At 46.3% G+C, this 12,492-nt stretch overlaps 1 protein-coding gene across 1 annotated transcript; it reads left to right on the forward strand.

The window, feature by feature from the left end:
• Window positions 1–1,758: 1,758 nt before the first annotated feature.
• MUS81 (MUS81 structure-specific endonuclease subunit) lies at window positions 1,759–11,999 on the forward strand. Its single transcript, XM_039366219.1, has 16 exons — window positions 1,759–2,030; window positions 2,684–2,864; window positions 3,001–3,143; window positions 3,931–4,029; window positions 4,536–4,616; window positions 4,831–4,919; window positions 5,426–5,611; window positions 6,064–6,162; window positions 6,676–6,803; window positions 7,331–7,443; window positions 7,623–7,739; window positions 9,026–9,121; window positions 9,357–9,479; window positions 10,277–10,380; window positions 10,775–10,858; window positions 11,504–11,999. Exons 1-16 carry the CDS (start codon window positions 1,917–1,919, stop codon window positions 11,568–11,570), a joined length of 1,824 nt encoding a protein of 607 aa, XP_039222153.1. The 5' UTR covers window positions 1,759–1,916; the 3' UTR covers window positions 11,571–11,999.
• The last annotated feature ends 493 nt before the right edge of the window (window positions 12,000–12,492 follow it).

Raw genomic sequence — 12,492 nt, forward strand, 5'->3', positions numbered from 1 at the left:
GCTTGATAACATTTCCCCCAAATTACTTCATGGGTTAAGCAGAGCTGGAGGAACACCAATGGATGCCCTGAGCAGAATGCACCGAGGGTATCTCTGCAACACAAGCCAAAATCTCATGCCAGGAGATGGTGATAAATCTAATTTCTTAGCAACATCTTCTGACCAAACTTTTAAACTTTAGTCATTGCCCAAGCTGAAGAAAACATTTTATCTAAACAATGCAGATGAAAATCGAACAGGGCAAGGCGGCCAAATATGGGAAAATTCAACTAAAGTTGGGCAGGGCTGTGAAAGAGTTAAAGGCATAATTACTGGGAGGGGGAAAAAATGGGGTGCCCCTCCTTATGCGGTAAACAGGGGCTTAGTTTTCTTAATGATTAATCCAGGGCTGGCTTTAAATGCCAGCTTTTTCACCCAAAATACAAATTGCAAACGGAGGGTAGAGATTAAGGCACTAAATCAGATCAAAGGCCGATTGAGTCTAACATGCTGTTTTGGTAATAGTAGAACTAGTTTAAAAGCTGGTTAAAGCATAACTAATCTGTTGCACGGAAGCCAGAAAAGTCTGTGGGGAAGCAGAAAGATTTATCCATTTAAAATGTTTGGAGTAATATTTCTTATTCATATTTTTTTCAATGAAAATGATCTTTTAGCTGGCGATGGGAAAGAAAGCTCTCTGCTGAAATGCAGAATATAAATAGATTTACTATTATTATGAATAGGAACAAACTGCTACGCTTTTAACCAAATTAAGAAGCTTAGCTGGAGACTGATCCACCTAAAAAAACTGCCGATTCCATCAAACTGTTACTGCTTGTCCAGAATATTGATCATTGTGCATATAAGCGCCAATATTTTGACAATACACAAGTAATATTCGGTGCAGAGACATTAGCATCTGAAGCAGGAGTTTTACTTCCAATAGGAGAGCAATGTCTGCAAAAATATTTGATGAAGAGAATGTGCTTTTTATCATTTTGGAGCAGAGAATAGCTTTGTGCTTTTAGATTATGGCCAGACATGTTTACACAAAGTAGCTACTTTATATTTATTTTCCTAGACATCTTAAAAGCAGTTGCCCATCCTAAATATTGTACATCACTCTAGCCAGTGTTTTTCCATCTTGGCAACTTTAAGGACACGTAGATTTCAATTGTCAGAATTTCCCTAGCCAACATGCCTTAAGCAGTGTGACCTGATTTCCAGAATTCCCATTTTGACCAGGGAATTCTGGAAGTAAAATTCACCCATTTTAAAAGTTGCTGAGGTTGAGAAACACTGACTTAAAGGACTGAAATAATTACCAAGGGTCTGTTTCCCAGAATGCCCCAATGTGGGAGCTGCTGGGGAATTCTAACAGTTGAAGTCCATACACCCTAAAGCAGGGGTCTTCAAATTTGGCCCTTTTATGACTTGTGGACTTTTAACTTCCTGCCTGGCTGAATTCTGGGGGTTGAAGTCCAGAAGTCATAAAAAGGCCAAGTTTGAAAACCTCTGCACTAAAGATTGGAAAAAAAAAACTGATTTAAAATATTCCAAATAAGACTGGAGAGGACAGTTAAGGACGGATTTCTGACACTTTGTTTTGCACTGTTTGCTTTACACATAGGGCAACAAACGCAATAAAATATTGAATTATTCTCTGCAAAGACCAATTTGGGGAGTTGAGGAAATGAGATGTTCAAACGACAGCCTCTCTATATTTCTATCTCTATGGCTTCCTCCGAAGAGGCACCACGCACGAAGCGCTACGCAATCGGCGGACAAACTGCGCCTGCGCCGATGCTGCAGCGGACAGCCGCTCTGCCCCCTTGCAACTCTTTGGTGCAAGAGCCCGACGATTTCCCTTTTTTAAAAGAACGAGAGCGCGAAAAGGAGAGAAAACGGGGGAAAAAACCGGCGGCGGGCTTTGAAACATGCCGAAGCCGCCGCAGGAAGGCCCGAACCCTTTATTTACGCGATGGCTGCAAGAATGGCGCGACCAGGCCGCGGAGAGCGGCCGTCTGAAGAGCCAACGCGCTTATGAACGGGTAAGCCCCGCCCACAGAGGCAAGCCCCGCCCACAGAGGCAAGCCCCGCCTCAAAATGAATGCGTCTATTAATCCTGCAATAATGAGAAAAAGTCTTCATATAATAGCCGTTAGAATAATTATTAGAAAAATAATGACAATAAAAATGCAATAATTAACCCAGCTTTTGGTATAATGCCGTTTGCAATAGTTGTTAGTATAGTGATCAATACAATCATGCAGGAATTAGCATTATCTAATATACAATTAGCTTAATAAGAGCAGAACTTTGCATGTGAGATTAACGTAACTAGTCAGTCGAGACTACAGGCAGTCCTCGATTTACGACCACAAGTGAGCCCAGGATTTATGTTGCTAAGTGAGACATTTGTTAAGTGAGTTATGACTGTCATAAACATGAGTCAGTTGCCAAGCATCTGAGTGTACATCACGTGATCATGGGGTCGTAAGTGTGAAAAACGGTCCTAAGTCACTTTTTCCAGCATGGCTGCAACTTCGGTCACTAAAGAAGCTTGTAAGTCGAGGACCACCTGGCCTCTGTAAAGTCAGGATTAAAAAAAAAAAATCTATTAAAAATGACTGTCTTGAGTTAAGCAACATCTCATTCCTGCTCTGGGCCCCCAATTTATCTGACATTTCTCTGTCGTGCGCAGGCGCTGAGCTCTCTCCGCAAATATCCCCTCCCTTTGCGCAGCGGCTGTGAGGCTCGGATCCTGATGTATTTTGGGGAGAAGATCTGCCGTCAGCTGGATGAACAGCTGGAGAGACACCGCAGCACCCAGGACGCTACAGCGCTGGCCGGTATGGAAGGAGAGAGGCCTGGAGTCACTACAGGTAGTTCTCAACTTGCCTGGCTGAGGAATTCTGGGAGTTGAAGTCCACAAGTCAGAAAAGGGCCAGGTTTGAAGACCCCTGGTCTACCTCAAAGCTCAGAAGCTTCAGTTGAAAGAGTTTGTCATATGCCTTCCAGGTGGGCCAATCCCAACTTCTCCGTGGAAAAGTTGTGAAGATGTGGACCATCCAACTTCCAGCGACAGGCCGGTGTTACAACCAGCTCAGCCCTCTCTGGAGCCAGTTGAACATCAAGAGCAATGCTCAAAGTTGAGACCGTTGGTATGGATAACATTCCTCCATTCGTTTTGGGACCGTTTGCATCGTTTTGTGCGTGCAGGTGACTCTGGATGGACAGGGGAGCGGGGAGGAGAGAATTCAGAGTCACCTGAATCCTGAGACAGGCAGCAAATACATTTTATATATAACAGTAGTAAAGAGAATAGAATTCTTTATCGGCCAAGCGTGACTGGGACACACAAGGAATTTGTCTCCGGTGTATAAGCTCTCTTCTTTGTGTCAGCCCCTCAAATATTGGAAGATTGTTATCAGAATGACAGAGTTGGAAGGGACCTCGGAGGTCATCTAGTCCAACCCCCTGCTCAGGCAGGAAACCCATTTCAGACAACTGGTTGTCTAATCTCTTCTTAAAAGCCTCCAGTGGGAGGGAGGGAGGAAAGGAAGGAAAGAAGGAAAAACGAATACCAGAATAATGAAGTAGGAAGGGATCTTGGAGGTCATCTAGTCCAACCTCCTGCTCAGGCAGGAAACTCTAATACCATTCCAGACAAATGGCTGTTCAATCTCTTCTTAAAAGCCTTCAGTGGTGGAGCACCCACAACATCCGGAGGCAAGCCATTCCACTGGTTAATTGTTCTCGGTTGGTTCTCGATAGATAGGTGGGCCTAAAGCCAGATTCATAACTGTGTTACTAACTTAACAACTGCGGTGACTCATTTAACAAGCGTGGCAAGTCTAAACATCAGGCTGACTATGCAACAAACCACAACGATATCCAAACTATCGAAAAAGACAGGTCTGGATTTCTTTTTCTTTTTTTTCTTTCCAGAAAAAGCAGACTGTTCCACGGCAGCGGGCCCGGACTTACATGCCAACTCGGCGTTCTCCGGCTTATGCGGTTCTGTTGGCACTCTACAATCACACCGTGGTAAGATACAGCGGGTGCCAGCCCTGTGGTCTGCAGAACCGTTTCAGGGCTGAATCGGCTGATTGCAAAGCAGCTGATTCGATTCTATTTAGATTCTGATTCGATTCCAGTTAGATTCTACTTAGAGGTAGTCCTTTTGACTTGCAAATATTCGTTTAGTGACCATTTAAAGTTACAAAGGCACTGAAAAAGGGGCCTCGCACTTAACAACTGTGGCAGCATCCCCGTGGTCACCTGATCCAAAATTTGGGGGCTTGGGAACCTGCGTGAATTTATGATGGTTGCAGCATCCCGGGAGTGGTGGTGGGGTGTCCTGTGATCACCCTATGTCAGGGGTCTTCAAACGTGGCCACTTTAAGACTTGTGGACTTCAACTCCCAGAATTCCTCAGCCAGCAAAGTGAATAAAAGAAGCTGGATTTGCTTAAGGACCGTATGATTCACTTAACAACTCAGTGATTCGCTTAACGGCCACTTTGCTAAAGAGGAATTGGATTTCTTTCCTAGAAACCTGATTCCCGGGGCTATCTGAGCAAAGCAGAGCTGCAGAAAACTGCTCAGCCGCTGTGTGATAAATCTTTCTTTCTGGTAAGCTGATCTCTTCCTTGCTTGTTATTACACCCATGATTAAATTTATTGAAAATTGGTTCTTTGTGTGTGAGTCTTCAAGTCAGACCAAATTGACTTGATTGATGACAGCAATAGAAGTATTGCATTGCATTGCATTGCATTGTATTGTATTGTATTGATAATTCTGTTGCTATTTTGACTAGCAATTCTCATGCTGATTGCCCCATTACAGGCCGATTCTGGAGGTAAGAGCACCGCCTGGTCTATTGTCAGCACTCTGATTCGCAAGGAGCTAGTCCTCAAGACTAACATCCCAGCCAGGTTGATTTTTTTTTTTTTTTTTGGTTATACTAAAGAGTTGGGAGGGGGGAGAACCTGCCTACACCCTATTGGTTTTCTTGAATTTGGAGAGAGGTCGTGTTTTAACAGAACTGGTCCATTTTTGACAAGATTTGCTTGTCAGTCCAAGAGAGAACGAGGAGATAAACGGACGACGAATGGAAGATGGTTGGAAACTGTGACAGAAGCACCAATCCAGGGTTAAATTTGCCTTAGAGCCATGTTTCTTCCCCTTTGATTTTTATTTGGTTAATTGCATTTATTAAAAGTTCTACCCCACCCATCTCTCCTAAATGGGTGGTTTACCACAACATCACAAAACCTTGTAAATCCACAACTTAGAAGCAGAATTAAGAACAAGGGTCAAAGTGAAAAATCCAAGTTTAAAAATTCAGGAGGCTGGAACTAACGCTCACGGTTGAGCGGAGGGACTTCCGGAGAACCGGACCCTAAAAGGCTATCTTGGCTTGCAACCTCTTTCCAAGCAGATATTCTCTGACCGAAGCAGGGCTGACCGTTGCCCGGGAGCTGCAGGCCTCTGAAGAACTGAAGGAAGACCATTCCAGCACCCCAAAAACCGCAGCACCCCAAACAAGAGAAACCGCTTTGGAGCAAAACGACGGAAGCTCGTTGGGCTCAGAAATTTCAGCCAGCAGCTCCACCGGCAAATACAGGTAAATCCTCGAATTACGATCACAATGGGGACCAGAATTTCCACAATGAGGACCAGCCCCACCAGCAAGCGAAGGTAGTCCTCAAATTACGACCCACAAGGGGGACCAGGATTCTTTGCATTCCATCAGAATGCAAAGAATTTCCACTGCATTATTGGCAAAAAAACTCCCATTCCATATTTCCATGGTTTCTTGGCAAAAATGCTCCCTGCCAAACAATGGCTTCGCTTAACGACGGCAGATTCACTTAAGGACTGTAGGAATTTGATTAAAAACCGCTGCGAAAAGGTCATAAAACGGGGTCAGTTAAACGGGACGATCCACTTTACGATCGTCACAACTTAATGGCCATAAGGGGGGCAGGCTCTGTTATCGTCGTAAGTCGAGGACTGCCTATAATTTCACCCGCCCGGCTATCCTCTCTCTTGCTGATCTTTTCTTTCCTGATTCAGCTGTCAAGAGCCGAACTCGGGGCTGTCCAAAGCCCAGTTGGTTTTGCGACCTGGACAATTTGACGTGATTCTTTGCGTGGATTTCATCGAGACGACAGGGTAAGCAGCCGTGGGGATTAAAAAAACCCCACATCATATGTGTCACGCACAGTGTGTGTATCGGTGTACAAAATCCAGCTGCCTTCACTCATGCAGTATTCCTCGACTTATGATTGTCTGTTTAGTGGCCGTTTGAAGTTACAGGTGACTGACATAACTTCTGCAGTGTTTGCAAGAAAACCGCCAAGCTCAGAGAGCAGCAAGGACCCCATAGTTATTTCTCCTCCTCCTCCTCCTCCTCCTCCTCCTCCTCCTCCTCCTCCACAAACCCCATTCCTTCCAGGACTGATGATGTTACCTAGTTGGGTCATGAAATGTCTGCAAGAAAACAGCCAAGCTCAGAGAGCACCAAGGACCCCACAGTCGTCTTCCTCCTCCTCCTCCTCCTCCTCCTTCTCTCCACAAAGACCCCTCCCTTCCAGCACTGATGAAGTTACCTAGTTGGGTCATGAAATAAAGTAATTTCCTCTTAGAAATAGATTTTGAAAAGCACTTTTTCCCTCTCGCTTGCAGCGGACCTGCCTCCCGTAAACAGGAGCTGGTGCGCGAACTTCAACGTCACAACGTCCCGTTTAGCATCCGGAAGCTTCACGTGGGGGATTTCCTCTGGGTGGCCAGAGAGAGGAGGAGCCAGGTGGCAGGTGGGTGAGAATGTAAACCAGGGGTAGGCAACCTTGGCTCTTTTATGACTGGTGGACTTCCATTCCCAGAATTCCTGAGCCAGCCATGCTGAGGGGAAAGGGAGAGGTTTCTATGCTGAGCCATGCCGGCTCAGGAATTCTGGGAGTTGAAGTCCACGAGTCATGAAGGGGCCAAAGTTTCCCTCATGCTGGCTGAGGAATTCTGGGAGTTGAAGTCCAGGAGTCATGAGGGGGCCATAATTCCCCCATGCTGGCTCAGGAATTCTGGGAGTTGGTCCACAAGTCATGAAGGGGCCACAGTTCCCCCATGCTGGCTCAGGAAGTCTGGGAGTTGAAGTCCACAAGTCATGAAGGGGCCACAGTTCCCCCATGCTGGCTCAGGAATTCTGGGAGTTGAAGTCCACCAGTCACAAAAGAGCCAAGGTTGCCTACCCCTGACCTAAACCCTTGTTCCTAAAGGGAGAATGGCAATCTCGGCTTCCCTGTGCTTAAATCCTTAAATTCTCCCTTCTAATCTCCCTTTTCAGAGCAGTTGCCACCAACCACGGTTCGTGAGCTGGTGTTAGACTACGTGGTGGAACGGAAACGGATGCCGGATTTGTGTGGAAGCATCATCGACGGTCGCTTTCGGGAACAAAAGGTAGAGTCCTCTTAATTCAGGATCTGACCAAGTTGGGAAGGAATTGTAAATTGGACGTATAGAATCTTCCAGTCCTGATTGAGGTTGTAATGTTCATTCATGATTTAATTTCTGGTTCCTAACCATCTATTCACACCACACACACCCTCATTCCGTCCTCTGTCATGCCTCAAATCCAGTTCCGCCTACGACAGTGTGGTCTTTCCCACCCCGTCTACTTGGTAGAAGATGCGAATTCCGTGCAACATCTCAGTCTCCCCGAAAAGACGCTGCAACAAGCGATTGTCAACACTCAGGTGAGGTTCACCTGCAAACGTCTACGGAGGTTGTCCATCTTCCAGGTCCTGGTTGTCCCAAAGGTGTTTTTTCAAGAGGCAACTGGACTTTCTTGTTTTTCTTTAAAGATGTTTCCCTTCTCCTCCAAGAAGCTTCTTCAGCTCCGACTGGATGGTGGGGAGTGGAAGGATTTATAGTCTTTGCAGACCGCTGGCCAGTTGTATTCTTTTAGAGCAGGGGCCTTCAAACTTGGCCCTTTTATGACTTGTGGACTTCAACTCCCAGAATTCCTCAGCCAGGCACACTGGTTGAGGAATTTTGGGAGTTGAAGTCCACAAGTCATAAAAGGGCCAAGTTTGAAGACCCCTGTTTTAGAGGGTCATTGAGGCCACTTGGAGGTTTACCTGTGTCCTCGGGGTTTACCTGAGTGGTACAAGTGGGTGTGGATCCTTCTTGGAACTGCTGAAAGGATGTGTTCCACATCCATTTGCACCACTCAGGTGACCCTAAGCACACAGGTAAACCTCCAAGTGGCCTCAACGACTCTCTAAAAGGAGGCAAATGACCAGCTTTCTGCAAGGAGTATATATCCTTCCACTCCCCACCATCCAGTCAGAGCGGAAGAAGCTTCTTGGATGAGAAACGAAACGTCTTTGAAGAAAAACAAAGTCCAGTTGTCAAATTACCTTTGGGTTTATCTGCAAAGAGGAAAACTTGTGTCTCAAATTCCAAAAGCAGCAAAGATGATGAGGGGACTGGAAGCTAAAACCTCGGAAGAACGGTTGCAGGAATTGGGTATGGCCAGTCTAGAGAAAAGAAGGACGAGGGGCAACATGATAGCAGTCTTCCAATATTTGAAGGGCTGCCCCAAAGAAGCGGGGGGGGGGGATGTCAAGCTATTTTCCAAAGCACCTGAAGGCAGGACAAGAAGCAATGGATGGGAACTAGTCAAGGAGAGAAGCAACCTAGAACTAAGAAGAAATTTCCTGACACAATTAATCAGTGGAACAGCTTGCCACCAGAAGTTGTGGGTGCTCCAACATTGGAGAATGTTTTTAAGAAGAGATTGGATGACCCTTTGTCTTCAATGGTAAAGAGTTTCCTGCCTGAGCAGGGTGGTGGACTAGATGACCTCCAAGGTCCCTTCCAGCTCTGTTATTTGGTTATTCTGACCATAAACCTGCTTTCTAGCTGGTCCCAGATTTTGCCACGTCTTTAACTTGTTCCTTTCAGCTGCATTCATTGTAATCTCCAAAGGGGTTTTGGGATGGCCGTGATCATCCTTCATCATCTTCATCTTCCTCAGGTGGTAGATGGCTTCTTTGTCAAACGTACTCGTGACATTCGGGAATCTGCCGCTTATCTGACCGTCATGACCCGTCACTTGACCAGGCTGTACGAGGTAAGTTTGGAGCGATATGGACTCCTTGGCCCTCATGAGGACTAGTCTCTTACTTTTTTTTTTAAGCTTGGCGTTAAGAGTTCTACTTTGGGGGGGAAAGTCGTAAGTCAAGGATCAGCCGTAAGTTGGTCGTAAGTGGAGGACTGATTGTAAAGACATAGACCAATAGTGGGGGGGGAGGGGAAAGAAAAGAGCTGCTTTCTAAGGATTATTTTCCTCGGTTTCCCCTCTGTAGGACAAAATGCTTTTGAGCTGTACCAAACAGGAACTGGAGGACGAGCGCCCCCTGCAGCCCATGGAGGGGACCTGCAGGCTTCTGACATTTGCTGAATTTAACGAAGGGGCTGCGAAGAACAAGGTGAGGAATCCGGCGGAATTGCATTTTTGGGGGTGAAAAAATAGACGACAGGAAAGACCTCAAGAGGGGAACACGTTCTTTCCATGTGGAAGATCCCAGACTGAACAGAAAAACACAGGCCGTCCTCGACTTACGACGATTCGTTTAGTGACCGCTTGAAGTTACAAACGGCCCTGAAAAAAGCGACTGTGATCAAAATTGGGACGCTTGGCACCTGGCTCACGTTTATGACGGCAGCCGTGTCTCAGGGCCCTAAGGTCCCCTTTTCCAACCTTTAGATTAGAATAGAGCTGGAAGGGGACCTTGGAGGTCTTCTAGTCCAGCCCCCTGCTCAAGCAGAACAGGAGAACCTTCTGACAAGCAAACTGAGTGAAGAAGCCCGATTCACACCACAGCCATATTACAAACTTAACAATTAACGTGATTCACTTAACCGCTGCGACAAGAATGGTCGTAAAAAGGGGCAAAATTCACTTCACCATCTTGGCTTAGTCATGGAAATTTTCGGCTCAATGGTGGTCGTGGTTGGATGTGGCTGGTTTGTCATTGCCTCCTTCCCAGGGCTGGAGAGGGCGTGGCTGGCTTTGGGCCTAAGGCAGGATTTGAATTCGGGTCTTCCAGTCTCTCATCCGGTGCCTTCACCGCCACACGAATTTAGTCCAGATATTTCACCAAAAGACAGGGAAGAAAATCAGTCTGGCTGAACCAGGTCCTGAGCTGCATTCACACAACCGGCAAACCTGCTTTTTTTTTTTTTTTTTTTTTTTTTGAACCCCATTCCTGCTTCCCTTTCCCAGGCACAGACCGTGTACGAAGTCTTCGCAAGGCAACTGATGCAGATCAGCGGCCTCAGCGGAGAGAAGGCGGCTGCCATTTTGGAAAAATACAAAACGCCTGCCAGGTATGACGATCAGGAAGAAGGTTGGGGGGGGGGTGGAATTAATTTTGTTAGCCTGGCATTCGCGTCATGTGTGAAATTAAGCCAACATTAACAGTTTCCTGCACTGCATGCGTGCCTGGCTGAGGAATTCTGGGAGTTGAAGTCCACAAGTCATCAAAGGGCCACGTTGTGAAGACCCCTGCAGTACAGCATCTTCAGGCTGGCCAGGTTGAGAAAAGCTGGCTTAGAGGCTGGTTGCTGGCAGAACAGACCATGCTGTACCCTAGTTTAAAGCACCATCCTATGCGGTGAAGGGTTAGGATCCACATGTATGATGAAACATGAGGGGTTTCTCCTTGGCATGTCAACATTGAGGGCTGGTAACCTTCCCTGGTATTTCCCTGTTCTTTCTCAGCCTGATGGAGGCTTACGCTGCGTGTCCAGATGCAGAAAATAAAGAGCAATTGCTGAGCACCATCAAATGCGGCCAATTGCAGAGGTGAGGATTAGAGCTGGGGGCGGGGGAGGGGGTCTTTCCTCTCTCCCCCCCCTTTGCACAAGCTCCCTCAGCCCCCCCCCCCCGAAATATTGGGTAGTCCTTGACATATGGCTACAATTGGAACCAGGATTTTCATTGCTAAGCCAGCCAGATAAGTGCCCAATTTTACAACCTTTCTCCTCCCCGGTTGTTAAGTGAAACTCCTGGTCATTAAGAGAATCCAGTTTCTCCTCCCCATCCTTGACTTAGCTGGCTGGGAAGGTGGCAATCCTGTAATCGTGCGATGCCGGGATGCTGCAGCTGTCGTAAATACATGCCAGTTGCCAAGGGTCTAAATGTTGATCACGTGACTTCAGGTTTTCCGCGAAACCACGCCCGTGGCTTGCTTAACGACTGCCGCGTTTGCTTAACAGCCGAAGTCATACAACTGGGTCGCGTGGGTGTGACTGACCCGTTTTGCAAGCGTCACGATTTGCCACCGTGGTGGATAAACTCCGTTGTGGTCATAACTCAAGGATTCCCTGTAAGCTGATGGGGATTGTTAGAGAGTGATGCCCAATAAATTGGATGGGTTAAGGAAGGAAGGAACGAGCCGTAGAATTTGCCTTTTAAAAATAATCCCTGCCTCTTTTTTTTTTTTTCCAGAAATCTGGGTCCTTCTCTTAGCAAAACATTGGCTCAGCTGTACTGTACACCCGGACCGCTGCCTTGAACATCAAAAGGCTGTGAGAAGTGTGCGCTGGCTCTGTATGTGTATGTGAGAGAGAGAGAGAGAGAATCAGAGAAAGAGAAATAAAATAATGACATTTACTGTGCTGTTAAAAAATTCCCACAATTGGTCACCTCTTGTAAAACACCAGGAAAGGAGCGTGCCTCAAATCTTGCAGGCAAAGTTTTTTTCCCCAGCTTGCACTTCTTTGCACAACCCAGAAGGGGAGGTGGTTTTCATCTCTGCCTGCACTCCAACAAACACACACATATACCCCTTCCCCAGAAAAGGGTTTGGACAGATGGACGTTCCCTTCAGTGCCTAGCTGTCTCCTGTCTGATTGAAAGCAATCTAAGAAATACACTCACGTGCTAATAAAGTCCTAAGAAAATTGTCTTAATACTCCAATAAAATGTCTAGTAGTTTTTAAAAGCAAGCGTTCTCATTTTTCTTCCAACTGCCTTCCTTTCCTTTCCTTCCCTCAGTCTCGCTCCTTCTCACAATATCTCCTTCCTTACTTTCCTTCCTTCCTTCCTTCCTTCCATCTCCCTCTTTTTCCTACAATATCTCCTTCATTCCCTCCCTCTTTCCTTTCCTCCCCTCGGTCTCCTTCCCTTCCCACAATATCTTCCTTTCTTTTCCTTCCTCTTAATGACTCCTTCCCTTCCCACAATATCTATTTCCTACTCCCCTCCCAATTACAAATTTTGGTCATAAGTCAAGGACTACCTATAGTTGACAAATGCAACTCCTGGTCTAATGCAGCCGGGCCCTTTTCCAATTTCCTACAGTGTCTCAAGCCATCGTTGAGTGAAACCAGCCAACAATGGTTTATTTAATAAAACTTAATTTCCCCGAACCATATTTCAGCATTCCACCTTTTTTTAAACTAACCCTCCTTGATTGGAACTGGAGCTTCAAAACA

The sequence above is a fragment of the Crotalus tigris genome, unplaced genomic scaffold (assembly GCF_016545835.1).
Source record: "Crotalus tigris isolate CLP2741 ecotype Arizona unplaced genomic scaffold, ASM1654583v1 scf7180000020245.1906669, whole genome shotgun sequence".
NCBI lineage: Eukaryota > Metazoa > Chordata > Lepidosauria > Squamata > Viperidae > Crotalus > Crotalus tigris.

Excerpts from the sequence above, each read along its gene's own strand:
- MUS81 (XM_039366219.1), top strand. The coding sequence starts at position 1,917 with ATGCCGAAGCCGCCGCAGGAAGGCCCGAACCCTTTATTTACGCGATGG. Across the intron at positions 2,031-2,683 it reads GCCAACGCGCTTATGAACGG|GCGCTGAGCTCTCTCCGCAA; the intron begins GTAAGCCCCGCC and ends TGTCGTGCGCAG. Across the intron at positions 4,030-4,535 it reads CACTCTACAATCACACCGTG|AAACCTGATTCCCGGGGCTA; the intron begins GTAAGATACAGC and ends TTTCTTTCCTAG.